Source organism: Ictalurus punctatus, chromosome 9 (genome assembly GCF_001660625.3).
Source record: "Ictalurus punctatus breed USDA103 chromosome 9, Coco_2.0, whole genome shotgun sequence".
Taxonomy (NCBI): domain Eukaryota; kingdom Metazoa; phylum Chordata; class Actinopteri; order Siluriformes; family Ictaluridae; genus Ictalurus; species Ictalurus punctatus.
In genome coordinates this window covers 15,247,931-15,275,719 of record NC_030424.2, presented here as the reverse complement: position 1 = coordinate 15,275,719, position 27,789 = coordinate 15,247,931, and the positions used below count along the sequence as shown (strand labels likewise).

The window sequence follows — 27,789 nt, the reverse complement described above, 5'->3', positions numbered from 1 at the left end:
GAAAGAAGTTCTGAAGATATATTTATATTTAACATTTTTATTGTCATTATCGCCATTCTTACAGTCAAAGAAGGAAAATAAGCTTAGGGATAGTGACTACAAGGTACACACCCTTTGTCTACATCGGACTTGTCACTTCCTGTTAATAAACCTGTTGGCCAACAGCGTTTAAGCTTACGGCCCGCCTTTCAGTGGAACAGGCAGCTTTCGCGACCAATTGAAAAGACATTTAGACATGCCCATACCTTTCGACACACCCATTACTCCGACCCGCATTGACCCAGACTTGAAAATAACTGCTCTTTAAGACACAACTTTATTCCTATCATTCCTAAATCAAATGAATTAAGAAATACATCAAGAACAGATACTAATCTACCTTATATAATGCTCCCGAAAAGGCCTAGCAGGCGATTGTTTGCCTCTGTTATAAAAAGTGTATAAAAAATTGGGCTGTCAATTTTTTTTTTTTTTAAATCAAATAAATTATATGATGTGCCAATTAATTAATCGAATTAATTGCAATTAATCACACACCAATTTTGGCTCAGTAATTACCCCCAAAAGACAATCTAAAGTCATTGTTGTGTTAGATGAGAAATGCATTGAATAGACATTACAAAAATCAGCTTTAGAAAGTAATATATTATTTTATTTGATTCAGCATATAATTTATTACACATAAACATTTAGGTTGTAACAGAGGACAAAATTTGAAATGCTTCCCTCAACCCCCCTCAACAGTCCACCTCAATCTACAGTCCAAAGCAGCCATGCATTATTATTCTTTTTCTTTCTTCTTTTCTCGTGATCGCGACTTAATTTTCTTGTTATCTTGACATGACGAAAAAGCTGTTTTCTCACTGCGTCATTTTATCTAGAGAAAATCTAGCGCTTTGTGAATGGGACTGGTGTTGCATGCACATTGGCATCATAAATGTAATAATTGGCCACTGTAGAGATGTTTTGTAGAGAGACTTTATCTCCACATTAAGAGGGAGGGGTGTCAGACGTTAATGTGGAAGTTGTCAATCACTGACAGGCATAGAGCTATTTCAGCTTGAGTGAGCTATTTCAGCTTCATCCATGATGCTGAGGGATTGCGCTAAGCTTTTGCTGCCTCCAGAACAATAAAAACTTGTTGTTATGTTGAATACACATAAGAATTAAAAGTCATGATCGTGAGAACAAACAACTTTGTTATGTCGAGGTCATGAGAAAAAAAGTTATAATGCACCACCGCTTAGGGCTGCCGAAGCAATCCATTTAGCTATCGCAATTGTTCATTTTTCCGATGTGTACTTACTCATTCTTTGCTGACTGCTCTCGGTCAGTGTGGTTTGGCAGAGCGTGTTGACTGTAGCAGCCGGGGTTGTGCTAACCATAGAGCTTGCTTAAACATGCTTTGAATTCTGGTGGTATTTCAGGCTAGAACTGCTTTGATGGTATGAATATACTTTATTGCAGATAGTGCAAAAGACTTTGGTTTTATCGGTTCTTCCATCTGGATGTGTTTTGAATTTTAAATTTCCCTTCAGAGGGGCCAAGCAGAGTTTGGTCCTCGCCTTGCATCATGCGCGTCACTAAGCAACTACATGCAGTGTAAGATGACATACAGTTTTGGGGCAGAAATGTGTTAATCGTTTGAACGCGTTAAGTTTTCCATAATTAATCTCACTAAATTAACCCATTAAATTTGACAGCACTATTAAAAACACATTTTTCATTTTTACATTGTAGGATGTATGCAGTATTTCCAAACACCTGTTTCTTCAGAGGGACGTTTCTGCGCTCCATCTCTGTCCCATCAGCCTGATATCCTTATTCCAAACTCAGACATAGGGCTGACGTTACGTAAACCATTATGCCGAGAGCTCTGTCCTCTGAGAGCGGCTCAGTGTTGAATTGGTACAAAAGAAAGGTGCTTTCAATAAACCATTTCATGTTATCCTTTGATAGATTTATGAAGAAGAGATTGGCTAGAGGCACTCTGAGTTTCAAAGAAGGCATCTTGAGATCTCTTCCCTTCCATCTGTCTAGGCAAAAAAAAGGTGAGAATAATTTCCTCTTCCTGCACTCCACACACGCCACCTCGCTAACATTGCTCTGCTGGCATCGACCAGCCTCCTGGGGCTGGAGGGAGGATTCTCTTCTATAAAACCTCAGCCTGCCATGAAATATTGACGCTAAACAGTACCCTCCATGAATATTGGCACCCTTGATAAATATGAGCAAAAGAAGGCAGTGAAAACTTGACTTTATTGTTTAACCTTTTGATCTTTTGCTAAAAAAAAATCACAAAAATACTCTTATATGCAAAACACAGGTTTATAAAAAAAGAAATCTTGGTTAAATATAGGTGTTTTTTGTGTCAATTATTGGCACCCTTTTAGTGAATACTTTGTGTTACTACCCTTTGCCACGATAACAGCTCTGAGTCTTCTCCTATAATGCCTGGTGAGGTTGGAGAATACATGGCAAGGGATCTGAGACCGTTCCTCCATACAGAATCTCTCCAGATCCTTCACATTTTGAGGTCCACGCTGGTGGACTCTCCTCTTCAGTTCACCCCACAGGTTTTCTATGGGTTTCAAGTCAGGGGACTGGGATGGCCATGACAGGACCTTGATTTTGTGGTCAGTAAAGCATTTTTGTGTTGATTTTGATGTGTGTTTTGGATCACTGTCTTGCTGGAAGATCCAACCACGGCCCATTTTAAGCTTTCTGGAAGAGGCAGTCAGGTTTTCATTTAATACCTGTTGATCTTTGATAGAGCCCATGATGCCATGTATCCTAACAAAATGTCCAGGTCCTCTCGCGGAAAAACAGCCCCAAAACATTAAAACAACCACCACCATATTTAACCGTGAGCATGAGGTACTTTTCCATATGGCTCCCTCTCTGTGTGCACCAAAACCACCTCTGCTGTTTATTGAAAAAAGCTCTATTTTAGTTTCATCTGACCATAGAACCCGATCCCATTTGAAGTTCCAGTAGTGTCTGATAAACTGAAGAGTAGAGGCTTTTTTCTTGAAACCCTTTCCAACAACTTGTGGTGATGTAGGTGACTTCAGATTGTAGTTTTGGAGACTTACTGACCCCAAGACTCATCTGACTTCTGCAATTCTCCAGCTGTGATCCTTGGATACTTTTTGGCCACTCGAACCATCCTCTTCACAGTGCGTTGACACACGTCCTCTTCCAGATTGATTCATAACATTTCCAGTTGACTGGAAACTTCTTCATTATTGCCCTGATGGTGGAAATGGGCATTTTCAATGCTTGTGCCATTTTCTTATAGCCACTTCCCATTTTGTGAAGCTCAACAACCTTTTACCGACATCACAGCTATATTCCTTGATCTTACCCATTGTGATGAATGACTAAGGGAATCTGGCCTATGTGTTACCTCATGTTTATACCCCTGTGAAACAGGAAGCCATGGTTGAACAATTTCCTGTTCCTAGTCACCCAGGTGTACTAAAAAATACAAAATATCAGTGGGAATATACTTCAAATATATTTTTCTCATATGAATTTATAGGGGTGGAAATAATTGTTGCACACCTATATTTCAGTTTTTTTGATAAACCTGTGTTGTGTTTGCAATTGTTTGACATCACTGAGAGCAGAGTATTTTTTCAACAAAATATCAAAAGGTTGAACAATAAAGACAAATTTTCACAGCCTTCTTTGCTCATATTTACCACGAGTGCCGATGTTAGTGGAGGGTACTATAAATGTGATTTTTCTCCTGTGAACCATAAGGCAACTACAATAGGATACAATATGTTTTTTATGGATCCCTGTGGTCAGCTGAGCACCGACACCACTCTGCTGCCTTTGTGAGGCAGAACACTTTAGCACAATTGAATATCCAGCTCATAACTCTCTTTTGTTGTGCGATAGGGCAGGATTCGATATCAGAATGGCATTTTATTGAACTCAGTTCTATTAAATGGGGATGCAGACAGAGGTGTGCTGTATTCAGTGAGGAAAATAATGGTAATCTGAGATACTTGTATTTGCTTTTGTTGTCGGTGTGACTGTAAAACACAGCTTGGCTCTGTGGATATGGTTATACAGTCAGTGATATAAAAACTGCAAGAGCAACCAAACAAGCACTTGCTTGGAGCCAGACAGTCATCTGCTCTTATGCAAAAAATATACAGAATATGTATGTATTGATATTTCACTCTCTTTACTGTAACCTTTAGCATGTATGCTCAGGAATTAGTGTTGCTCTGCTGTCTGTATCAGACTGTCTGGGAACGGTCGAGTCTGACTCATAAATCTCTAAACTTCATCACACCCTCATTCTCTCTCCTCTCTCTCACTCTTGCATGCTCTCGCTGTCAGTCAGCCAGCCTGTCAGAGTCACACCAGTCAAGTGCTCACAGATGTGACACTTGAGAGTGCTGTGTGATTAGCCTGACAGCCATTTCCCACTGATATTGAGCGTATAACTTTGGAGAGCACTATGCACATCCTAATCACATGAATGCGTCTCATTACTTTATAGCACTCTTATCTTGATTGCGTGATGAAAGACTATTTTTGAAACTCGAGTTAAAAAAAAAAAAAGACGGCTATATAATGACACTTTCCTCTGTGGCTTGGCACTCACATCACAAAACCACAGTGGTTACCTGTCCGTCGAGGTCGAAGGCAAGACAGGCAACACCGTGTGTGTGCACGTCCTTCAGGATGGACACGGTCTGGACGGTGTAGGAGTCCCACACACAGATATATGGCTCCTTTCCCACCTGTCCCGTGGCCACTAACACACGCTCTGGGTGCAGAGCTAAACTGTGCACAGACAGAAGACAGGAGGAAAACAGAACAATGTGACTCTCCACCATTTTTAGACACTATAGGCAATTTGCTCATATTTACTCAGTCCCTTGCATTCACTGATTCCATTTTTACGTGAGACATACACATAAGTTATGCAATAAATAGTTACTGGTTTTGTAATAGTTAGTATAAAATCAAGACACAACAAGGAGAAAGGAGCTGTTGCTGATTATCCCTTCCCACCATCTGATGTGAAAGGGAGATGAATAAGGCTTTATCTGAAGGAAAGATGATCAGGCTCTGTGTAACGTTCGAGACAAGGACCATTTGAACAGTCAAATAGCACAAAAAGCCTAATAATCATGAAACAGAGCGGCTGGTTACCATCATTTGTAGTACATTTTCTATTTAGGGTTCAAGCATCAAGGGTGAGAAGGACCCCTCTTGTTTTTGTCTGTTTATTAACGTTGGCTTTTTTGAGGTGCTTGGTATGCGTGAAAACTCACAAAACTTGGAAAGATTAGAAATGGTGGTCATCAGGTCCTGATGAAAGCTTGGATCCAGGAGTGGCCCAGGGGCTCAATAACACCCCATTTGTCGTATTTATGGGCATCCAGTTTCACCAACATTCACAAAAACAAAGACAGACCATTTTTTTCACACCTATCACACCTATTAACTGCACCCAACAGAATGGGTGTGACTTTGATCGTGGCATGGTTGTTGTTACCAGAAGGGCTGGATTGAGTATTTCATAAATTGCTGATCTCCTAAGGATTTCCCACACAACAGTCTCTAAAATTTACACAGGATGGTGCGAAAAACAGAACAACATTGAGTGAGAGACAGTTCTGTGGGTGGAAACTCCATGTTAATAAGAGAGGTCAGAGGAAAATGGCCAGACTGGTTCGAGCTGCCAGGAAGGATATAGTAACTCAAATAATCATGCCATGGTTATAGTCACAGAGATTCCACTTTTTTCCCCATTCTGAACATTAGCTGAAGCTCTTGACTGATATCTGCATGATTTTATGCATTGTGCTGCTGCCACATGATTGGCTGATTGGATAACTGCATAAATGAGCAGGTGGACAGGTGTTCCTAACAAAGTGGACAGTGAGTATATACTGTATACAGTACACGTCCGGCCATTGCAGACTAGACCACAACTTAGGATCATTTAGCCAGTAACAAGACGCCAAACCATAAGGATCTTCAGTTACACCTTTGTTAGTTTAGCCGAACAGTACTCCCTGTCATTTACTGTTAATCCATAATAATATGTGGATAACATTTTAGCTAATGTCAGTCCAATCCTAAATAAAATTCTTGATAGAATTTTATTCTTCAGTCAGATTAAAAAAGTACCGTCAGGTTGCTAGGCTACTCGCATCTTTATGCAACCAGCTTGCGCACATATCTCTTTTTGTTCACAAACACTGAAGGGGACTATAATGTGGAGGCTTAGTGTCTATCCTAGTGTCTTTCCCAAAGCTGCTTGCTTTCTCAATCCAACGCCCAGGCTTCTCTTTAAAAGATGGGATGAGGGTTTATTACTATTATTATTAGTAGTAGTAGTGGTAGTAGTAGTAGTAATAATAATAATAATAATAATATATTATAATAAAGCACAAATTTGAAGGTGTCGTACACATAAAAGATACGACACAAGCTTACTTAAAAAGTAAGACAACAGTGCATCCAGCCAGCAACATAATAGCTCTGTATGGATCCCTTGCCCTTGTTAGACTCTTTTTCTATTCAGTGAGTGTGTTTTCTTAAGGGCTTCTGCTCCTGCAATCTTAGATGAGGCTTTCTGAGCATGTCAGGCTAAAGTTATTCAGCAGTGAAAAGAAGCAGAACGGTAATCAATGGGTCAGACTATTCCAGAGCTGCAATCGGTTTCTGTCTAGTCTCTCACCTTCTTTCCTCCTTGGTCACACAGCCACAAGCTTAACCACTGTGAAGATCTGTGGAACCATTTTGTGTCAAATTATCCTGCATATCACCTGGCAGTCACTAGTCTTCATCCTACTCTCAGTGAAACACTTAATCTGGAACTAAAAATAGAGCAAAGGCATTGTGCTTTCTGGGGCACTGGCACAACTTTTCACATTTATTTCTCTTGTCTCCTTTTTTGTGTAAAACATAAGGAGTTATTTGCTAGGGCTTGCAAGGTAAGTCTGAGAACATATGCAAAGATGCATGGGTATAGTACGGTATAAAACATAACATTTCTGGCCTCACTTCAGTTGTTTATATGTCCTGCACACTACTACAAGCAAAAGTATTAAATACATTTAGACTGTGTTGTGGATATGAGGGATACGGTGAGGTAAGGATTTTGCATTTCCATTTGGTTTGGATCATCACTGAATGGATGCGTTCGAGGCCGTATGACACCAAATGGAAGGCTCCTGCTTTCAATTTCACATTTTTACATCAAGTACTGTACACTGCGGATTTGCTGAGTCTGTCTTCGAGCGCTTACAGCCTAAGCTTGCTCCATCCTACACATCTCTGTATGGTGGAGATTAGGAATCAGGATGCTCTCGTGAGCCTAAAGGACTCCTGGTCAATGCAGCTTTCAGAGGAAGATTAACCACAAAGCCCTCATTCTGACCAAGCACAGGGATATATAGAGCAAATCAAAGAGCCTGTCCCCTCCCGCTGTACTGTATGTACTTATATTTAGTGGATTCAGCACACTGTAATGGACACACACACACACACACACACACACACACACACACACTTAAATTAATGCAAATCATGATGGATTGCAACTATTTCAGCTCTAATGTACGACAAGTGAGTTGATATTTATCCCAATTGCCTAAACATTACAGTTAACCCACATTTTAAAAACATTAACTGTGGAGCACTTTGTGTACTATGCGCCAGTAAAAAGGATACACAATAATGCTTCTCAAAAGCATGGTGAATATATATTACTGCTCTTACACGCTAAAGAACAAGTCTGAAATTCAGTTTTGAGGTGAAAGTGTGTATAGGTTTTCGCTTGAGCAGTAGTAGTAGTAGTAGTACTGCAGGGTGCTATTTGAATCTCATGCTATGGTTTTATGGTTTATTCTCTATGTCGACAGAGCTCAAGCCCATGCGGTGTGTTCTCTCAGACAAGCAGTCTCATTCTCTGCTGTTTTTGACAGCCTTTAAGATTGCAGTTAAATAATTGGCGTTTAACATCAAAAGATTTGACAAGACCACGTATTTAAAGCGCCAAATGCAAGTTGAATATAAAGCTAATATTAAACATAATACATTTTTCTCTGTGACAAATACAAAATAATAAATAATAATACATTTTTTGCAAAGACCATTCTTTCCATTCTTATTATCTAACGAATTGAGGCGCAGTAGTGGATTGATTGATGTGTCAGATGCTTGCTGTTGGCCTGTTGGTCTATTAGCTAATGGGATAGAGGGAAGCCTGAGAGGGTGGATGGGTGGGTGAGTGGTGCAGGGCTACACACTAACACACACACACACACACACACACACACACACTGCTGATGAGACAACAGTCACATTATCAAAATAGTTGTTACATGCAGCCAGAACTTACGCTACCAATTTCAAAATACTGTTCTGTTCTGATCTAACGCAGACGAGAAATGTTTTCTTATACAGTTTTTTGGCTTTAGTTTCTTAAAATCCTTAATTATCTTAACCTTTGTCAGGATCAATCTTGCAATAATAAGTGCATTTTTTGTATATGGTTATATCACACAGTAAGTCATCACTCCTGTTACTCGGATTAAAAACGTAAATTGTGAATGTTTTTAAGGGGAACGGTCACATTTAGCTATTTGTAATATCAGATAGTGCTCCGCCATGTAAGAGCTTTTAAAAGATCACAATATTTATCAAAAGCTCTTTCAGGCGAAGAAGCCAGGAAATCCATCTGGAACTGGTGTTTGCAGGTTCAAACTAGATATCTGGCTTAAAATCATCTGTTTTGAAGTGTTCTGAACACTCTGAAAGGTTTCTTGTAACATTCAGTATGACACAGTGTTTGAGTTGAAACTGGAGTTATTGATTATTGACAGGTTATTGGCATCAGCTCATTCAGAGTCTTTATATAGAATCCCCCAAGTGACAAAAGTCATTAATAAACTATGGAGCCTCTCCTGATTTGAGATAAAGAGGAGGGTGTGTGGACTTGATTAATTTTTTTGTTACGTTATGATGACTAGACTGGGGCACACGGTGGCTTAGTGGTTAGCACGTTCGCCTCACACCTCCAGGGTCCGGGGATCAAGTCCTGCCGGGGCCGTGTGTGTGCGGAGTTTGCATGTTCTCCCCGTGCTGTGGGGGTTTCCTCTGGGTACTCCGGTTTCCTCCCCCAGTCCAAAGACATGCGTGGTAGGCTGATTGGTGTGTCCGTAGTGTATGAATGGGTGTGTGAATGTGTATGTGATGCCCTGCGATGGATTGGTACCCTGCCTCGTGCCCGATGCTTCCTGGGATAGGCTCCAGGTTCCCCGTGACCCTGAAAAGGAGTAAGTGGTAGCAGATGGATGGATGAATAGACTACTTTATTATGCAATCTGCTGACTGTATTGTTCGATACACAGAGAGATTGAATCAACAGCCTCATATCAAATGACACAATACAATATGCTGTATCGTTACACCCCTATTACTCCTACGTACATTTATCATTTAGTGTACCTTTTTATATTTCTGTTTCTCATTTTTGCTATTTCATCAACTCTATCACGTGTTTAGTCGTCACTGTATTTGGGATTTACTCATACAACATTTCCTAATCTCCTGTGTTCCTGTGGCGGGAATCAACTATTAATAATTCACAGTGCTGTATACGGCATGTTCAAGCCTGTAGGCTCCGTATCATTTCTATTCATTTGACTGCCTTCAGTAGCCCCAGATTTAGAACTCAATATCATAAGGCTGAACATTTGGATCGTTATAAAGCACAGAGCTCTGTTACTGCTGTGGGATTACCAGCAACAAGCTCCATACTTCAAATACAAAGACAGATAATCATTCGTGCAAAATTGGGGTGCTGAACAGATTTGGTACAGAGCCTAAAGCCTGCAGCATTACAGTGCATTATTAATCGCTGCTTAGTAATCCTACAGCATTAAAACACAGCATTAGACTTCGTTTAGGGTACAAAATCTGTACTAGTGCTATTGAATATATCCTAGTTCAGAACACATTTGGCTTAACTGGAGGCTCCACAGCTCGAACATACACAGGGTGAAAGCACTGCTTAATTTATTCTGCAAGATTACAAAGCAGAACTTAATATTGCACTGTAATAATTCGTTTATGCTTTAGGTTCTATACTTATTCCATTTGGCTGCATGGTGGCTTAGTGGTTAGCATGTTTGCCTTGTACCTCCAGGGTTGGGATTTCAATTCCCACCTCCACCCTGTGTATGTGGAGTTTGCATCTCCCTGTGCTTTGCATTTTTTTCTTCCGGGGTACTCCGGTGTCCTCCCCCAGTCCCAAGACATGCACTGTAGGCTGACTGGCATTTCCAAACTGTCTGTAGTGGGTGTGTGAGTGTGTGTGCGAGTGTGCCCGGCGATGAGTTGGCACACCATCCAGGATGGCACAACCATCCCCCGCCTCGTCCCCTGAGTCCCCTAGGATAGGCTCCAGGCTCCCTTGAGACCCTGTGTTGGATAAGCGGTATGGAAAATGGATGGATGTATGAATAACTGCATGAAATAGAACTCATTTCTAGTAATCTCACAGCATTAACAGAACATAAAGTTATAGATTCTTGCATAATAAATAATACAATAAATAATACATACAAAATAACACATGAATACATTGACCCAGCTATATTATCACTGATTGATTCACTCGATTGGTTTTAATAGGGTGGTACAATAATTAAAGATGTTTTTTGTACACGATGGTTAGTCAATCATGCACCGGATACTTTCTGGGTAAATAAGCCACCCCCCCCCACCCCCCCCCACCTCCCTCATTATCATATAAATTGTAAGAGGATTAGAAAATACATAACTAACATAATGTCCTAGAATTGATAACAGAAATAATAATAATAATAATAATAAAATAAAATGGAACAGTAAATGATAAATTGAGGAATAATATTTCATTTATTTCATCAACGGTGACTTTAACAGATCAATATTTATAACGAGTATTCATATTCAGTTATATTCTGACTCATTAGATGACCAATTAATTTAAGGTATATCGTATCTTTGAGCATAATGTAATGTAAACTGGCTTTGCTTTCTGCACATCCAACAACAGCACAAGGCATAAAGCACAAAATGTTATAAAATCAGATAACATTTTTAGTTAGTAGATTGTACAGGTGATCACAAAACATTTTTGAGTAGTGTAGGCTCTTCTCAAATGAACAAATAAAATCATTTTTACCGAAGAAAAAAAAAAAGTATATCATGCTGGTCCACACTGGTTTATAATGGTTACTGATTTATCTAGCTAAAGTGTGTTGGTAAAACTGGTCTTGTTTGCAATCAGTGTGCATTTTACTGGTTACAAAAGAGCCTTTCAGGCTTTTACAATAATTGCTCCGAGAATACTACATCTGAAAACGAGAAGCAACGTGGTTCTGTTTGAAACACAGCTATCCTACACAGTATCAGAGATTAATCTTCCCACGCAGGGATACTCTTTAACCTACACTCCTGGCCTGCTACTGCCTCTTTCAGGCACAGCCGCTTAAAGAGTTTTTATATGTCAGCGTTTGTGTTGTTTGTGAGTATGAGTAGTTTAGTAGGAGTTAAAGTCTGCTGTGATCAGATAAACAGCTTTGAGATAATGAACGAATGAATGTTTGCACAGTATGTAAGGGCTAAGAGCAGCCAAGTAGGACAGAAAGAGAATGGAGAAAGGAGAGTGACAGAGAGAGGGAGGGGGGAGTGAGTAAGAAAATGAGAAAGCAAGAGAGAGAGAGAGAGAGAGGGAGGGGGAGGGAGGGAGAGAGGATTCCCTTCTGTAGGGATAGACCAGGACAGAGAGAGATCTGTCTCTTAGCATTAACCTCACTGTAATGGGTTCACACATGCATCACTGCATCATATCAACACACATGCACTCTGCTCCCTGGGCCTGGTCACATGGTCTATACGCACGCACACACGCTCTCTGTCACCTATGTCTCCTTCACGTAATTTGTATGTAAATCCATCCAATTAAGCCTGCCGTAATCGCATGCATTACACGGCTGATGTGTGTGATGTCTGAAAACAACTATTAGTGTTAACTTGTGTGAAGAGAACATATGAATATGAATATGTACAGCAGTATGTGTGTGCACTTGGCTGTAGTGTATAAACTTCCATTTAAATCTACTGAGGGTTTTTCCTCTGGGAGTGCAGTCACGCACATAGCACACTGCAAACCGAGAAGGCTGCTGCTCCATCACGCAAAACACATCACGCTGTGTTTTCAAGGACATAAAAAAAAGAAAAACACCCTCAATAAGTTCACCACAGTCCTCTTTCACGTCTTCTCTGTAAAATACAGGACGGTCACTAGCACCTGGGCTGCAGATGCTCTCAACTGTGCATTTCCAAATGCCCCACCTACACAGTTTCACACTGATCACACCTAGGTTAAAAGGTGATATAATTTTCCCCTTGATTGCATGCCCCTAGAAACACATCCGCACCAGCTTATTGATACTATTGGAACACTAGCAGCAGGAAGCAATGCAGATTACGGATTATGTTGAAATGATTGCATGCATGGCTTACGGGGACACGGCAAGAGAGACTATGAGAGTCAGAAACCTTGTGATCACGTGGCGAGACATGCAATCAGCCCTCCCCTCACCTGAGTACACACACACACACACACACACACGCACGCACACACATTCTCATCATACAAATAACACTCAACAACAACCTATGGATAGATCTTATGAAGGCTTTGTTCATGTAATAGCTAGAGCCGTTATGAGGTATGTTGAAGTTATCAAGTTATTAACTGACCATTTAAAAATACACAAGCTGGCAGTAAAAATTTATTATAAATTGTCTGTACGAAAATCTCTTTGCACATCCCTGTGTACTGTATATACATCCATCATTCTATCCGTCCATCATTTTATGTACTGCTAATCCTGTAAGGGGTCATGGGGAAGGGGAAGGGGGGTGGTTTAGTTCCCTGGTGCCTATCCCAGGGAAATCGGGGCACAATTTGGTGTACACCGCGGATGAGGTGCCAACACATCTCAGGGCACAAACGTATACACGTTCACACACTACGGACTATTTGGAAATGCCACTCAGCATACAATGCATGTCTTTAGACTGGGGGAGGAAACCGGAGTCCCCGGAGGAAACCTATGAAGCACGGGGAGAGTATGAAAGTTCCGTTCACACAGGGAGGGGGCGGCAGGAATAGAACCACCAACACCGGGGTGCGAGGCAAATGTGCTTACCACTAAGCCACCATTCCCCCCAGGGTATATGCACTCTATAATAAAAACAAAACAAACAAACAAAAAATATCAAATCCCCTATTTGTTCTTCTTTCTTAGATTTATGACAATGACTTTTTCATAAAGTTTCCTACATTCTCAGTATTTATCACTGAAAGAGAGGAAGGAAGGAAGATCAGCATGCTGAGCCAAAAAAAGACAAATCTAAGTAGTTCAGCAGTGTGCTGTTGTTTAGTTCTGGTCAGAAACGCTATGTTCTTCTGTGCATTTGCTAGTTGTGTGTGCGTGTTAAAATTAGGACGTACTAGGAGTGACCGCAGAGGTAGCAATGTAACAGTAGCAGATTACACAGCCGAAGCGTTTCGAGTGCAGTCCTGTCCCTTTAGTCTAGAGGTTGTTGTAGTATGATTTAGTGGACATCCAGAGTAATATGGTAGTGAAACTGTGGAATGTTGCAGCCAGAAACAAGCACTAGCGTAAGGAACTTCACTGAGTGAACAAATGAATGGGTACATGGCAGTAGACAGAAATGCATTTTAATTGGTATTTTTTTAAAAAGTCTGTGGTGAAGTAACTGTGCACCATACCAAACCAAGTTCCAGCAAAACTTTAGCTAGTAGAAATCCTCTAAAAATGGACAGGTTTTCATCCATCCATTTTCCATACCATTTGTCCTACACAGGGTCACGAGGAGCCTGGCATCTAACCCATGTGGTGCCAACCCATTGCAGGGCACAATCGCACACACACTCTCACAAACTACGGACAATTTAGAAATGTCAATCAGCCTACAATGCATGTCTCTGGTCTGGGGAAACTGGAGTCCATCGATCCATCCATCTTCTATACCGCTTATACTTTGTAAAATGCTAATTATTTCTCAACCATAATACACTTCCCAGCGTTTTCACTCTAACTTGAAACGCACTGGTACAGCCTGGATACTCTACAGAGACAGTTCAGCAGAGCAGGTTGCCAAATAATCATTCGTTTCATTCAGTCACGCCCTTTTGCCTCATTCATTCATGCTCCATCTTCATTCACGTCTTTGGACATGCTGAGCTTTTTAAACAAACAGACATTTCATCCTCAGGGCAATTCGGCTTCAGGAGCTCGTGCAGCAGGGACCAATTAATCAACGTTCACCCGACACAAACACACGCTGGTGAGAGTTTCAGGACGTAGACCACATCCTGTGCTGGTAAAATGGACTAATAAACCAGGCTCTAATCTTTAATCATACTGAGTTACCTAAAACAATACTACATACTTATTAATACTCTTTGTACTTAATTTAGTTACAGAACTCTGTTTACTTGCATATCCCTGGGTTAATCTTTTTGTCAACATACTCATAAATTATATTAGTAAACGCCAAACATAGCATACATCACCAGTTCACAGGGGTATTCAGGGATTTCAATGTCATTCACCCTGTGATAATCATAAATATGTCCTTTATATCGAACACCAGAACTTATAGTGCAGAACATTTCTGTACCTAACCTACCCAAGACTTCATGAGTGCATTTCAGGGTTCAGCTATTCTAAATGAAGTTGAAAATAAAAGTTCAGGGATGCGTATTCAGACGGCTACCTGCCAAACACACTTATTTATGCAGACACCTACTTCAACTGCACTGAATCCTACTGGAGTCCCGTGTCTATGCAGCCATCTGTGTGGTCAGGCCGGGTCAGGAGTCCACACTGCAGACTGGAACGGTCATTATGGTCATTTCAGTTTGCAGTGATGCAAATTCAATCACATAATCTACATCCAAATCTCTAGCTTTATATCTTTCATTTATCCATTTCGAAATGAAAGCTTTTTAATAACAAAACGTCCATCCATCCATTTTCCATGCCATACCGCTTATCCTTCACGGGGTCACATGGGAGTGTGGATCTTATCCCGGGGGACTCGGAGCACAACACGGGGGACACTCTGGACTGCTCACCCATCGCAGTGCACGATCACACACTACAGACAATTTGGAAACGCCAATCAACACTTGGACTTAGGGAGGAAACCAGAGTACCCAGGAGAAAGCATGCTAACTCCACGCACTGGGTGGAAGCAGGATTCGAACCCCCAACCAGAGGTGTGAGGCAAACATGCTTACCACTAATCCACCGTGCCTTCTGTCTCCAAAAAATCCCGCAAAACATCCCGCTCTACAACAGTGCATTCTGCATCATTCAATTTCGTAGACAGGCTACACTTTACACCACGTATCTGCTCTATTAGACCCGTTTTGTTCTTTAATCCTTTGTTTTTTTCCCTTCCGCTTTAACTGAAAACATCATACAGTGTGGACCGTCGGTGTGTTTCGCAAGCACAAGTCGAGCATTTTTCAGCCAGGCATCATGATGCGCATGCAGAGAGACTAATTCATCATGTCAAGATGACAGGAACAGCAGCCCGTCTATTGTCTAAGGAAGGGCTCATGTACTTCTCTTTCTCTGTTCTGAGCGAGCCGCTGTAAAATGAGCTGTATTCAACATCTGCTGATCCCAACGTCCACCACCCACAGAGCATTTCACTCCAGGGCAACAGCCGTATAAACAAACACAGCTACAAAAGCACAACACGCTGACACACCCACACGCAGCCAACGCAACGCGCTGGACCTACATCCTGCACATGTTGCTTGATCAGAGTACATTTATACATGAAATGGGTCAATTGAAAGATTGATTTATTCAGAACAGTAACTATTTAAGCCCCTGCATTACTGACATTTATACTGAAAAGCAACGCTTTGGTCACGCAGCACTGGGAAATTAGATTTCTTTCTTCAATCCTTATTTCTCGCTTTCGACTGAGTGTTTGCGTCGTAAATGACAAGTGATCGAATCTGTTTCGTTTTTGTTTGCTCCCATATACACACTAGTTGTCATAGTAACGAGACAGTCCTGCATATATGGAGGAATGAGTAGCAGATGGCTAGTTAGCTTGCCACCAATATTGAAATGTCGCAGTGGATTATGGCTTATATAAGGCCAACCTCAGGTCACAGTTCTGAAGGTATTTAGACAATTTCTACAGATACTTAAATTGTTAAAACAAAGAAAAAACAACAACAACCGCCCAACCTCCCTTCATGCTGGTGTTTGTCCATTTTGTTCTGGAGGCAAATCCCTAATATTACACATTACATTCAGTTTGACATTAAATTCATGCATAGAATTTAATTCGACTTATCTTACTTTGGCATTCAGATTAGAGAAACTTGAATAAGCCAAAAAATGTGCTGCCTGTCTGAACATAGCCTAAATCATGTTAAAATCATTTCTGGACTATTTTCTTGCAACGTTGTCTTGTACGCATTTGTCTGCTTTTTGTTCAGATATATTGGGTCAATATTTCACACATCTTCTAACTGTAACTTGCTCTGCTTGTCAAAGCCACGACAGACTAAACAAATGTGCATCTGAACTGCCACACAAACACACACACACAGTTTCATGAGAGAGTTTGATCATTTTGGTCGTGAAACGTGACCAAGTATCAGCTACTTTCACAGAAAGAAGCGGTGTGACTGACATTTCAAACGGTCACGCACAACACGTCAGCAAACCTGCAAGCCTATCTTGTTTACTGTGTCTGTTTCAGACAACACTCTCAACCTTTAAAGACATTATCCATTGACTCTATCCATCCATCCATCTTCCAGACCGCTTATCCTACGCAGGCACGATCACACACAACGGACAATTTAGAAATGCCAATCAGCCTACGAAGCGTGTCTTTGGACTGGGGGAGGAAACCGGAGTACCCAGTGGAAACCCCTGAGGCACCGGGAGAACATGCAAACTCTGCACACACATACATGGCAGAGGTGGGATTCGAGCCTCCGACCCTGGAGGTACGAGACAAACGTGCCCACCACTAAGCCACCATGTTCTTCACCAACACTACCAACACCCCCCACATTGACTATATCTTACTCAGAAAAACAGTGTATTGTGTCACGATATTCAAACATTTTTTTCTTATCGCACATGGTGCATGCATGTACACATACACGGTCATGTGAAGAGCCAATCAGATTCCAACCTTCAAGATGTGAGTGGAACATCCACCCATCCATCCATCCATCCTCTATACCGTTTATCCTTTTCAGGGTCGTGGGGAACCTGGAGCCTATCCCAGGGAGCATCGGGCACAAGGCGGGGTACACCCCGGAAGGGGTGCCAATGAATCGCAGGGCGACACTCACATACACATTCACACACCCATTCATACACTACGGACACTTTGGACACGCCAGTCAGCCTACCATGCATGTCTCTGGACTGGGGGAGGAAACCGGACTACCCGGAGGAAACCCCCACAGAACGGGGAGAACATGCAAACTCCACACACACAGGGCCACGGTGGGAATTGAACCCCCGACCCTGAAGGTGTGAGGTGAACGTGTTAACCGTGAATGGAACGTTTAACCCTGAAACCACGCATCGGTCAAACAGGATCTAAATGAGCATGTTATTTTACCGATTGTAAAAATAAATGTTAAATAAGCTCTATTTTACACAGACAGCGTTTTTACAATAGACAGTTTACACAGCACATAAGCGAAACACAACATGACACTAGTGCCATATGGAGGCATTTGATATGCATGAACAGTGAATGACAGTTATCTCAGTGGGTCAACCACGAGGCCACATTCTGCTGCTGAAGTAACCAGAGAAGCACAGGCACTTATGGAACAACTGAACTGACACGCAAACACATTTCTGTAATGTGAGGCAGATCGGTAAGTGGCTGTCTGGTCTTTGAAGGAAAGGCCTTGTGTAATACTTGATTCTGTCTCCGTATTCTGCTTTCTGTGTAGCTCTTAAGGAGTTTCTCTTGCTATTCCAGTTAACGCCAGTTTCCTAGCAATTTAATGCCTTGTTTAACCATACCGCCTAAATTAGTCCCTGCGGCCTGTACTCTGTTTCAGGTCACCCGGCTTTATTGTCTTACTCACTGTCTCTCTCTCTCTTTCTCTCATGCATTTTGACACAATCCTGTAACACATACTGACTTGCGAGTCAAAATATCTGTGAGCTCCACTGTGGCACTTTCTCTCACTGTGCTGTACGGAGAAGACCAGCACAGATTAAAAATGGAATAATTCAAATCCTGTACACCGCAAGCATGCGAGCGAGTAAACGGGTTTTAATAATTCACAGATATTATTTGCTCGCGTATACATACAGTATAGGCACTGGGGTGTGGATAAAGGTGTGATCGCATACGCACAGTGAAAAAGGTCAGTTCCTTTCTAACCTGATTAATAATGGAGGGTTGAGCCAGCTGACAAGCGGCAATGACGACACCCACCCCCTCGTACGATCGCTAGCAAAAGTGCGTCCGCAATTTTTCTCTCACTCTGCCAGAGGATGGATACTAAAAATCATAAAAATAAGCATATTTGACAGCATAGAGTTGTGAGCGCTAATACACGCCAGGGTTTAGTTACAAACGTTCTTGTAGCTGGCAGTCTATTTAAAAAGCGCCAGGAGCTAATTAACAACTGAAAAAGGAGCAAAGTCTACTGTAAGAAAGCCTATTAGAGAAAAAGGTGCCATCTAGTACTGTAAAGGCTTTCTTTGGAAGAACTCTTAAATGTTGTATGATTCAATGTTATTCAAGTAAAATATATCCAAAGACCCCTTGAGAAACTCTATATGTTTATGTAGTACTTGATTGGTGAACATTTTTTTTAACGTTCATCAATCAAGTAAAAGTTACATCAAACTTTACTTAAAAAAAGGACTACCTGTATAATACATACAGAGACCAGGTGTTGGTATTGTTCAAATCGAAAGATCCTGGTCAAGCTGCTCAACCGGCTTCTTTATTCCTTATGACTAAATTGTTCACTACATGTTTGAGATTTCGTAAATGCCTTCCCTCCGTGTCGATGATGCAGCGTTATCAGCAGGAATACAGAAAACCTTTCCTTTCTACCAGCACTTACCAGCGGGCAAAGACTACAGGTCTACAAGTTCGACCAGCTCAGTCTGTGTTTCGGCAGCTGGTATCTGGCCAGAGCAAGCTAGATGTTTTTGTTTTGGTTTTGTTTTTTCTTCAGCAGGGTGACACTACACTGATTAATCGTTACTATGGTACATAAAGGAGCTTGTCATCATTACGTCCTTGAACACAGTTCACTGGGACATTACACCTGAATGGAACTTATTGGAGTTGTGCACAGTTGACCGTTTCATCAGTCAGACAAAAAGCAGATTAAATCTCCATTGTAGCAGGCAGAGTCGGTCACTGACCTCGTGTGTGTATGTGTGCGTCTGTGCGCGCGTGTGTGAAGTGTGTGCGTCTGTGCGCGCGCGCGTGTGAGTGTGTGTATATGCGTGTGCGTGTGTGCACGCGTGTGTGTACGTGTGTGCGCACGTGTGTGCGCGTGCGTGTGTGTGCGTCTGTACGCGCGTGTGTGTGCGTGCGCGCGCTACACTGTCTCTGTCCAGCACCAACAACTCCTGAAGGTTAACGAGGCTAAACCCCGAGCTGCAGAGCCCAGTTCAGAGCGAACAGCACATTTCACAGGCACGTTGCATTAAAGTAACATTTACACACACACACACCGTATTAAAGCTTCTCGCGAGCAGGACATATTCATTTACGAGCTTTTAGTATAAAACTGTGGTGCGCGCGGGCCGTTATCTTCAAATAGCTATAGTTTACATGCTATCTTTAGCTCGTTATTTATTTGTAGGTTGTTGTTTTTTTCACCAGTTGAACTGTACCTGATTATGTCGTCGTTGTGACCCAGGTAAAATTTCTGCTTGTGTTCCCGTGTGTTGTACACAACTCCTACACCTGCCACGAAGTACACGATCTCCTTGGCGGCTGTGTAGTACAGGTTGTTGCGGCACTGGTGGCCCCGGTAGCCGTAAACCCACTCCAGACGCAGATGGCAGTTTGGAGCTGTTCTGTCAGCCATGTTCGCACTTATTCTCTCTCAGAAGCGGTTTTTCTCCTCCACGACGCTCAGCCCTGCTTCACTCAGAAGCACCTCGTCCGCCTGAACAGAAGACTTCCGACATTTTCTTCACACAAACTCCTCGCGTCTTCTCAACTTTGCTCTGTTTGCATCTTGTTGTTGGTCCACGGCCTTATTTATATTTTATAAATATATATATATAGTGTTTAACGAGCCTTAAAAAGCCCGCCTCGTACTTATTCACAGATGAAACTGTACAGCGGACCTTCTCGCTCCTGGCCGCTCGGGCGGCTTTGCTCTTGTGCTTTGCGTAAAATCCTCAGTTGTTTTTTTTTTTTTTTTTTTTTTAGCAGATCGCTTCATAAGCTCCGCCCACAACCGCAGTCAGCAGCACTGATGGATGTAGAAGCCAGCCATTCACGTCACGGAAAATTTACAGCGCAACCTTGAGTGATAACTGACAGACCAATGGCAGTCAGCAGCGTCATCGGCTAGACGTGGGTTTGTTCACGGGCATAACAATTATCCTGCAGTTGTAATGCTTAATTTGACCTTATTTGTTTATTTATTTATTTATTTACTTATTTATTAATACAACACTTCATGCCACTCACGGGTATCATTACAGCCACATATAGGCTATGCAGTTTATAAAGGATCAAGCAGCCAGAAAACTTTTTAATATATTGTAATATTTAATATATTGTTTTTCCTGGGGGCTTTATCCTGAAACGCTTAGCAAGCTGGTCAAACTCAGGTTTGTGGTAGGATATTTAAAAAAATGAAACAACTACATTTATCTAATTTAACGATAAAACAAATGGCACTGGAAATATAATATCAGAGCGATAAGGGCAAATCAAATGGTTTTTAACAGCTGATAACCCTGTTAAATTAAATGTTATTAATAATTAATTTAATAATGTAAGTAATTAATGCTAAAAATGAATTTTCTGTAACGCTTATACTACACAGGGTCGGAGTCTGGAGCCTATCCCGGGGAACTCGGGGGAACAAGGCAGGGGACACCCTGGACAATTTGGAAATGCCACTGGGCCTATTATGCCATGTCTTTTGACTGGGGGAGGAAACCGGTGTACCCGGAGGAAACCCCCGAAACACAGAGAGAACATGCAAGCTCTACGCACACAGGGCGGAGGCAGGATTTGAACCCCCGACCCCGGAGGTGTGAGGCAAGCGTGCAGTTTTTCTCGTGGGAACCATGCAGATGTCCCAACAAGGTCAAAACTATCAAATATTCCTATCCTTGTGGGGACATATAAAACATGCTTACATACACACAAACGCAGACTGTCATGACTATTAAAAAACACAAAGGAATATATTGTTTGTTTTTAAAATCTTTTATCTAAAAGGAATCACAAAGTGTAGATTTGATTTTTAACTTACAAAACACAATGTTATACATGATGTTCTGTATGGATGTAGGTATGTATGCAGGAGTAGGAGGGTTTGTGCACTGTATACATACATAGTCTATTATATATATATATATATATATATATATATATATATATATATATATATATATATATATATATATATATATATATATACATATACACACACACACATATACATATATATGTATATATAAACATTTCTAAGTAAACATTCAAGTGGATTTCAAGAGAACATGATGAGTAGGAGTATTGGTTTTTTTTTCCCATGTCAAAGTACAATAAATGTAAGTGCACAATTAAGAGACACAAAGCACAGCAGTGTACAAAGCTGTCATAGTCTCTCCATCTCACAGGGCTAAAAGAAGTGGGCCATTTTCAGAGCATGTGACAACTTTAATCTCACCTCTTATCAGCCATGTAAAGTCTATTCCAATTATATATATATATATATATATATATATATATATATATATATATATATATATATATATATAACCAAGAATGGCAAAACTGCATTAGTTTCAAGTTAAGTTCAAACACATCAAGTTCAACATGTTGATTAGATAGGCAGTTAAAGTTTTCCACCCAAAAGAAAGTAAATGCAATCCAAACGCAATCCAATAAAAGAAACTATGAAGATAGATTTGAAATCAGTTTTGTGCAAAGGTGCTTAGCATTTTGGTATACACACTGAATTAAAAAGATTTGACTCTTAACAATGGACCTCTAGAGGTGAAGGAAAGTACTACAAATAACATTTTCCCAAATTGCTCAGGGGAAGTACCAAAGCTCTTCAATACAAATTGTCATCTGTAACCCAAACCAGTTCCTGAAGCAATGTCATCATTTTGCCCATGTGCATCTGTACAAACTCCCCTGTTACTGTTTTCAAACTGTCTCATACAAACATTGTTGATTGCTCTAGTATAACAGCATAATAATAATAACCTAAAATGCCCGTATTCAATTTCCAAACTGCTAGATTTCCCTTTTAAATGTAATGTTAGATGGTTAAAATAAACTGAATTTGAACAGATCATCAATCTGTTGATCAGATCAAAAACATGAAGAATTCCAACAGATTTTAATCCCCTCGTTGCTAAATAAAACCAATATAGCGACTTGCACAAAGACATTCACTAATAATCATGTCTACCAAAAACAAAATTAGCTTATGAATCATGTGATCATGTGAATGTACATCAGCTAGAGATGGTGCATTTTACAAAACAAAGTCTTTTAAGACTGTAGTGCTTATATAAGAAATGCCCTTATTTCAGGTAAACCATTTGTACTGGTTGCAATAAAGGCAAGTAACAAAAAAAATGGGTCAAAACGCTACTTACAATCATAATTCCTTTGCATTAGAGCTAACTGATTTACTCTTCAGAAGACAAGCTTCAATTAATTAAGGAAACAATTCTAACTTTTTTTTTTTTTTTTTTTTTAAATAACCAGGTCGAATTCATTTGTTTAGATTTGTTAGTCATTTGTTAGTTTAAAAAAAAGTGAAAATTTTAATATAAATTAAATATAATTCTTGATCACCTAAACAGGAATGGTTACAGGATTAGGCATTGATAATTGCCTTCAAGTGAGATTGCTCAAAAAACATACTTTTTCTGTTACTTAAAAAAAAACCTAAACAGCTCCATATCTACAGTCATCAGATTACAACTATCCATTCCTATTAACCAAGAGTGGGACTTAAGGATTTAAAAAAAAAAAAACCCAAACAACTGCACCAGACCACATCCAAAATATCGGAATGCAAGAACCTCTGGTCGGACACACATGCAGGCACAAACGCACACAGAATATGCACTTACACTGTTCACGGCTGTTGTTTCATAACACAATCAAAACATTAATGACACTTGTCATTGAAATTCCCGAGGTTGGATCATCACAAAATAAGGAAATGCGTACAGAGAAATGCCAGGTATCAATGTTCTAGCGAGGCAGGTAAAAAAAAAAAAAAAAACGTTAAGATGAACACCTAGAGTTGAATTACACAGCCATCGACGGAGCGCAAAAGGTGTTCTAGACGTTCTTCCATACAAGAAACAATATTTCATCAGATTTGCTGTTCTTAGTTTGGAGGTGAGAAGGGAGACTTGTACAATACCACATCAGAGACCGTTACAATGTAGGATCGACACTTAACATGGAGCATAAAGCTGTTAAAAGTTACAAGATTGCCTTATAGGTACATGTCCACCGGCAAATTAAAACATTTTTATTAAAACCCTCATCCTGCCAAAACCAGTGGTATACACTGAGGATCCCCTCTCCTGCATGAAACTCATCTCTCCTCATTCTCCACAGTGCTTCAAAATAAAACACATTTTAAAACAAATATGAACACTACAGCAAATCTGTTGATCAATACTGAGTTCACTTTACAGTATTGAGTGTTAGACTTGAAAAGAAAAAGAAAAATACACAAAAGTATAAGGACTCCCATCACCTCATTATTAACACTACCAACAAATAGAGTAAAAGGTTTATTTCTGATTACAGATAGTGCTTTAATATAATCTATTATTGTTATTTATTATTATTCACTCTGTTCTTGTTTTGTTCAGTGGAGGGAAAGAAGGTGGTCACTGGGACGAGGCTTTGGTGGCGATGGTGGCCACGCAGTGCTGTTGGAAGTTGGGTGACACTGCTGAATTGCAGCCCAGTCTCTGGCATGGACTCTTCAGTCCTTCATCCCCCTCCAAGATCCACGCACTGCTGCTGCTGCTGTTGTCGGACTCTTCCCCTAACAGGCTGCAGCACTCCTGGGAGGGGGCGCCGCTCCGCTCCTCTGAGACTGGAGCTGTTAACGCTGCCGAGGGGGGTGAAGCCAGTGGTAGAGGAAGATGGTCAGTGGAAGACTGGCCTTGGAGCACGCTGGTGATGTGGTTGAGGAGGTCAGTGAAGAACTCTGGAACACCCTCATATCCTGTAAAACACATGGAGAGCAGAGTTAGAGACTAGCCTGTTTAAAACATGCAGCTACCATTTAGCAGAGGTTTTCCTCCCAAGCAATGATAGTCACACAAAGAACATATTAGGGGACAGAGTACATACAGTGTACATACAGTACAGGGCCTCGCATAAGTATCCCCCTTTAACTTTTCATATTTTGTAGTGATACAATCTGTGATTGAAATTAACTTAATTGGAATTTTTACAATTTGATATGGAAAATATCTAACATTTCAAGGTGCAAAATATTATTTTCACGTGAGAAAGGTTCACAAACCAAAAAGCAGACATTTGTGGGTCAATACTTGGTAGAACCACTTTTGGGTGCATCAGCTCCTGATAGTTTCACCCATTCCTTAGCAGAATTGCTCAAGCTCAGTCAGATTGCATGGAGAATCTTGCCGCAGATTCTCAATCGGACTGAGGTCTGGTCTAGGCGATTCTAACAATTTCAGGCTCTTGGATTTGAACCACTCCAGTGAAGCTCTGGCAGTACGCTTGGAGTCGTTGTGTTGTTTGGAAGGCGAACCACCTTCCCGGTCTCAAATCTCTTGCAGCCTGGGTTTCCTCCAGGCTTGCCCTGTATTTGGCTCCATTCATTTTGCCCTCAACTCTGACCAGTTCATCATCCCAATAACATGATGCTACCACCACAATACTTCACTGTGGTGATGGTGTCCTCCGAGTCGACTTGTGCCAAAGCCAACGTCTAATCAGACCAGGGAGCCTGTACTGTGTTCTGCCAAGAATAAAATCAAACTTTTTGGCAATGAAAACAACCGGGGGATAAAGGGACCGCATACAGGCAAAAGCCTATAAAATATGGTGTTGGTTCATTAATGCTGCAGGGTTGTCTTGCAGCTAATGGGGTCAGGGACTCTTGTAAAGCATGATGGTGGAATGATGGTATCATGAATTTCATTAGTTGCAAGGATATTTTCATTCAAAACTTTGTTACCTCTGCCAAGAGGTTAGAACCTGGTCATAAATGGACCACTGAAGTAGACTAAATCAGAGTAAATAAAATGTACTGCTTCCTCTAAATTTAATATGCATTGAAAATCTATATTCTAAATGAAAGTTCACATCTGTAAACCAAAGATTACATATGGAGCTTGAAATGCTGTCCGTGTATGGATGATTGGTCCAAGATCCCACCTTGTCCACCAAGAAAAAGGCAAACAAAACATATAAAGCGTCAGTATAACATCAGTCTTGAAGTGAGGACAGCCAGTACAATCAGACCCATACACAGTGAACATATGAGTAACATTTCAAATCGTGTTGTGGTGGTGATCTGATCTACACTAAGCAAATTCACACAAAGAATAGGATTTCATTCACTTGACTACTACTGTGGCCCTGCTTGACAGGCTGATACTAAAAACCAGGGCTAGCATTTGTACAAATGCGTAACCAGTGTCTTGCAAACTGATGAAAAATCTGTACGTTGTGTATTGCAACAGAGATAACATCTGCAATACACCACATACAGCTGATGTGCTGAAACACTCACCAGGGAAAGCATTGATGTCAATGACCGCATGTTGGCCTGTCTGGTTGTTGATGATAACGTCGATGCCAAAGAGAGACACTCTCAAAGCCTGTCGCAGAGACCTGGACAACTCCCTAATAACATCATCGTTGGGTGGCTGGGACACACCCTCTACATTATCTCGCTACAGAGATGGGAACAAGAAGAGAAACATTTTAAATATGCTGAAACTTTGCTAGCGATTACATCCATAAAAATAAAAACATGTCCACTAAATTAGTAACAGAGTTAAAATTCATCTCATTTCAGTGAGACTTACAGATGTAAGGTCTGAGGATGACTCTGGTTTGGATACGTTATGGCTGTTGAAGAAAATAGCTTTGCGGTCTGAAAAATGGCAAACAGATGAATTAACATACTTCCCGAAATGCGTCTTTCCCAGAAAGTGTCTGATGTACTGTCTGAGGACGTGTAAGTGTGTGGACGGGCCACTAGGTTGCAGCAGAGGCCAGGAGCAGAGTAGAGCAGGCTCTGATGAACCTGACTCATAGCCAGACAGGAGGAGACAGAGAGGAATGTGGATCTGCATGGAGGACAGTGAATTCCAAATGTTTGCATACAGCTAACAGGGCTCTTCAAATGCAGCTGCAACTACTTTGCATGAACAGTAGTACATGCAAAGGGAGCAGCGGTGAAAACGATGACTCAGGCAGATTGCATGGTGAGTGAGGAATAATGAAGGCATGACGATCAAGCAGAACATTTACCAAGTAAAAAATGTCCACTAGTCTACAAGTTTTAGGTTGCAGCATAGGGCCAGACCAGCTTGTTGTACGTAGGAACAAACTCTGAACATTAGCATCAGCATTAACTTAACACTGCAGACTGGATGTCTAATAAAAAGCCACCCATTAATATAATATAGGAACATAAGCAGTGCTCACCAGCAGGGCCAGATGGAAAGTTCTTCAAGGAGGGTCTTTCCACCACGGTGTAGGACTCGCCTACCACAAACACCTTATAGAGCATAGCATTATGGTTGATGAAGCTTTGAATCACACACGGGGGCTTCACATCCTTCAGATCCTCCGCACTAAAGATAATGGCCATCTTCAGAGACACAGGAAAAACGGTGTATGAAGTACAGCGCCGCGGGAGAGCTAATTGTGCACATATTGAGTAGGCTAAAAGTGTTCCACAATCAAAAGTCATACTGAAGTGTTATGTCTGCCTTGTTGTTACCAAAAATTACAGTATTACTTTATAAAATACTATTAATTGGTACTGACGCAGAACCAAGCTGAGAACAATGGGGGATTGTGTGTGTTCAGTCTGTAAATATTTGATAACCTGTAGTTAGCGTCCACAGATTAGAGAGGTTAAGTGGAAAAAGATGGCGTCTCACCTCATGGGAGTTGGTTCCGTGTGCTACTCGTGTTTTGCAAACTGAGGGATAAAAAAATAAATAAATAAATAAATAAATAAAGACAGCATGTACAATGTAATAATTCATATGAATATTACGAATGCTAAACGCTCTGGCTTTGTGGATGTTGACAGCACGCAACAGATGTCATGCGATTCTGTCTTGCTGAAACATCATGACTAAATCTGATCATGTTTTACATCTCAGCAGCTTGCTTTATATTAAGTAAAACAAGCTGCCACTTCCTGTGTTCTTTTTATTT

The 27,789-nt window shown here is 40.9% G+C and overlaps 2 protein-coding genes and 1 long non-coding RNA gene across 8 annotated transcripts in view; 1 reads left to right on the top strand and 2 right to left on the bottom strand.

Annotated features, from left to right (window-relative positions):
• The window catches only part of eml5 (EMAP like 5), a 57,530-nt gene extending 37,009 nt beyond the window's left edge, over nt 1-20,521 (bottom strand). For 2 of the 5 annotated variants that reach the window (XR_008396971.1, XR_008396972.1), the window contains exons 1-2: nt 20,010-20,521; nt 4,650-4,809 (exon numbers count right to left, since the gene is read on the bottom strand). Coding sequence is in view for 2 of the 5 variants with exons in the window: in XM_053682552.1 (XP_053538527.1) it covers nt 4,650-4,809; nt 20,010-20,206 (357 nt within the window). In the remaining 3 variants the exon portion in view is untranslated. The remainder of the gene's footprint in view (nt 1-4,649; nt 4,810-20,009) is intronic. The other 3 variants (XR_008396970.1, XM_053682552.1, XM_017477212.3) reach the window with 3 other exon arrangements.
• A 78-nt stretch (nt 20,522-20,599) lies between these two features.
• LOC128633568 (uncharacterized) lies at nt 20,600-21,998 on the top strand. Its single transcript, XR_008396973.1, has 2 exons — nt 20,600-20,703; nt 21,182-21,998. It is a non-coding gene; the product is annotated as an uncharacterized LOC128633568 (long non-coding RNA).
• A 1,452-nt stretch (nt 21,999-23,450) lies between these two features.
• Nucleotides 23,451-27,789, bottom strand: part of itpk1b (inositol-tetrakisphosphate 1-kinase b) — a 38,659-nt gene continuing 34,320 nt past the window's right edge. For both annotated transcript variants that reach the window (XM_017476913.3, XM_017476914.3), the window contains exons 7-11: nt 27,507-27,547; nt 27,046-27,211; nt 26,421-26,488; nt 26,123-26,285; nt 23,451-24,580 (exon numbers count right to left, since the gene is read on the bottom strand). In XM_017476913.3, the coding sequence (XP_017332402.1) occupies nt 24,237-24,580; nt 26,123-26,285; nt 26,421-26,488; nt 27,046-27,211; nt 27,507-27,547 (782 nt within the window). In that variant the 3' untranslated portion in view covers nt 23,451-24,236. The remainder of the gene's footprint in view (nt 24,581-26,122; nt 26,286-26,420; nt 26,489-27,045; nt 27,212-27,506; nt 27,548-27,789) is intronic.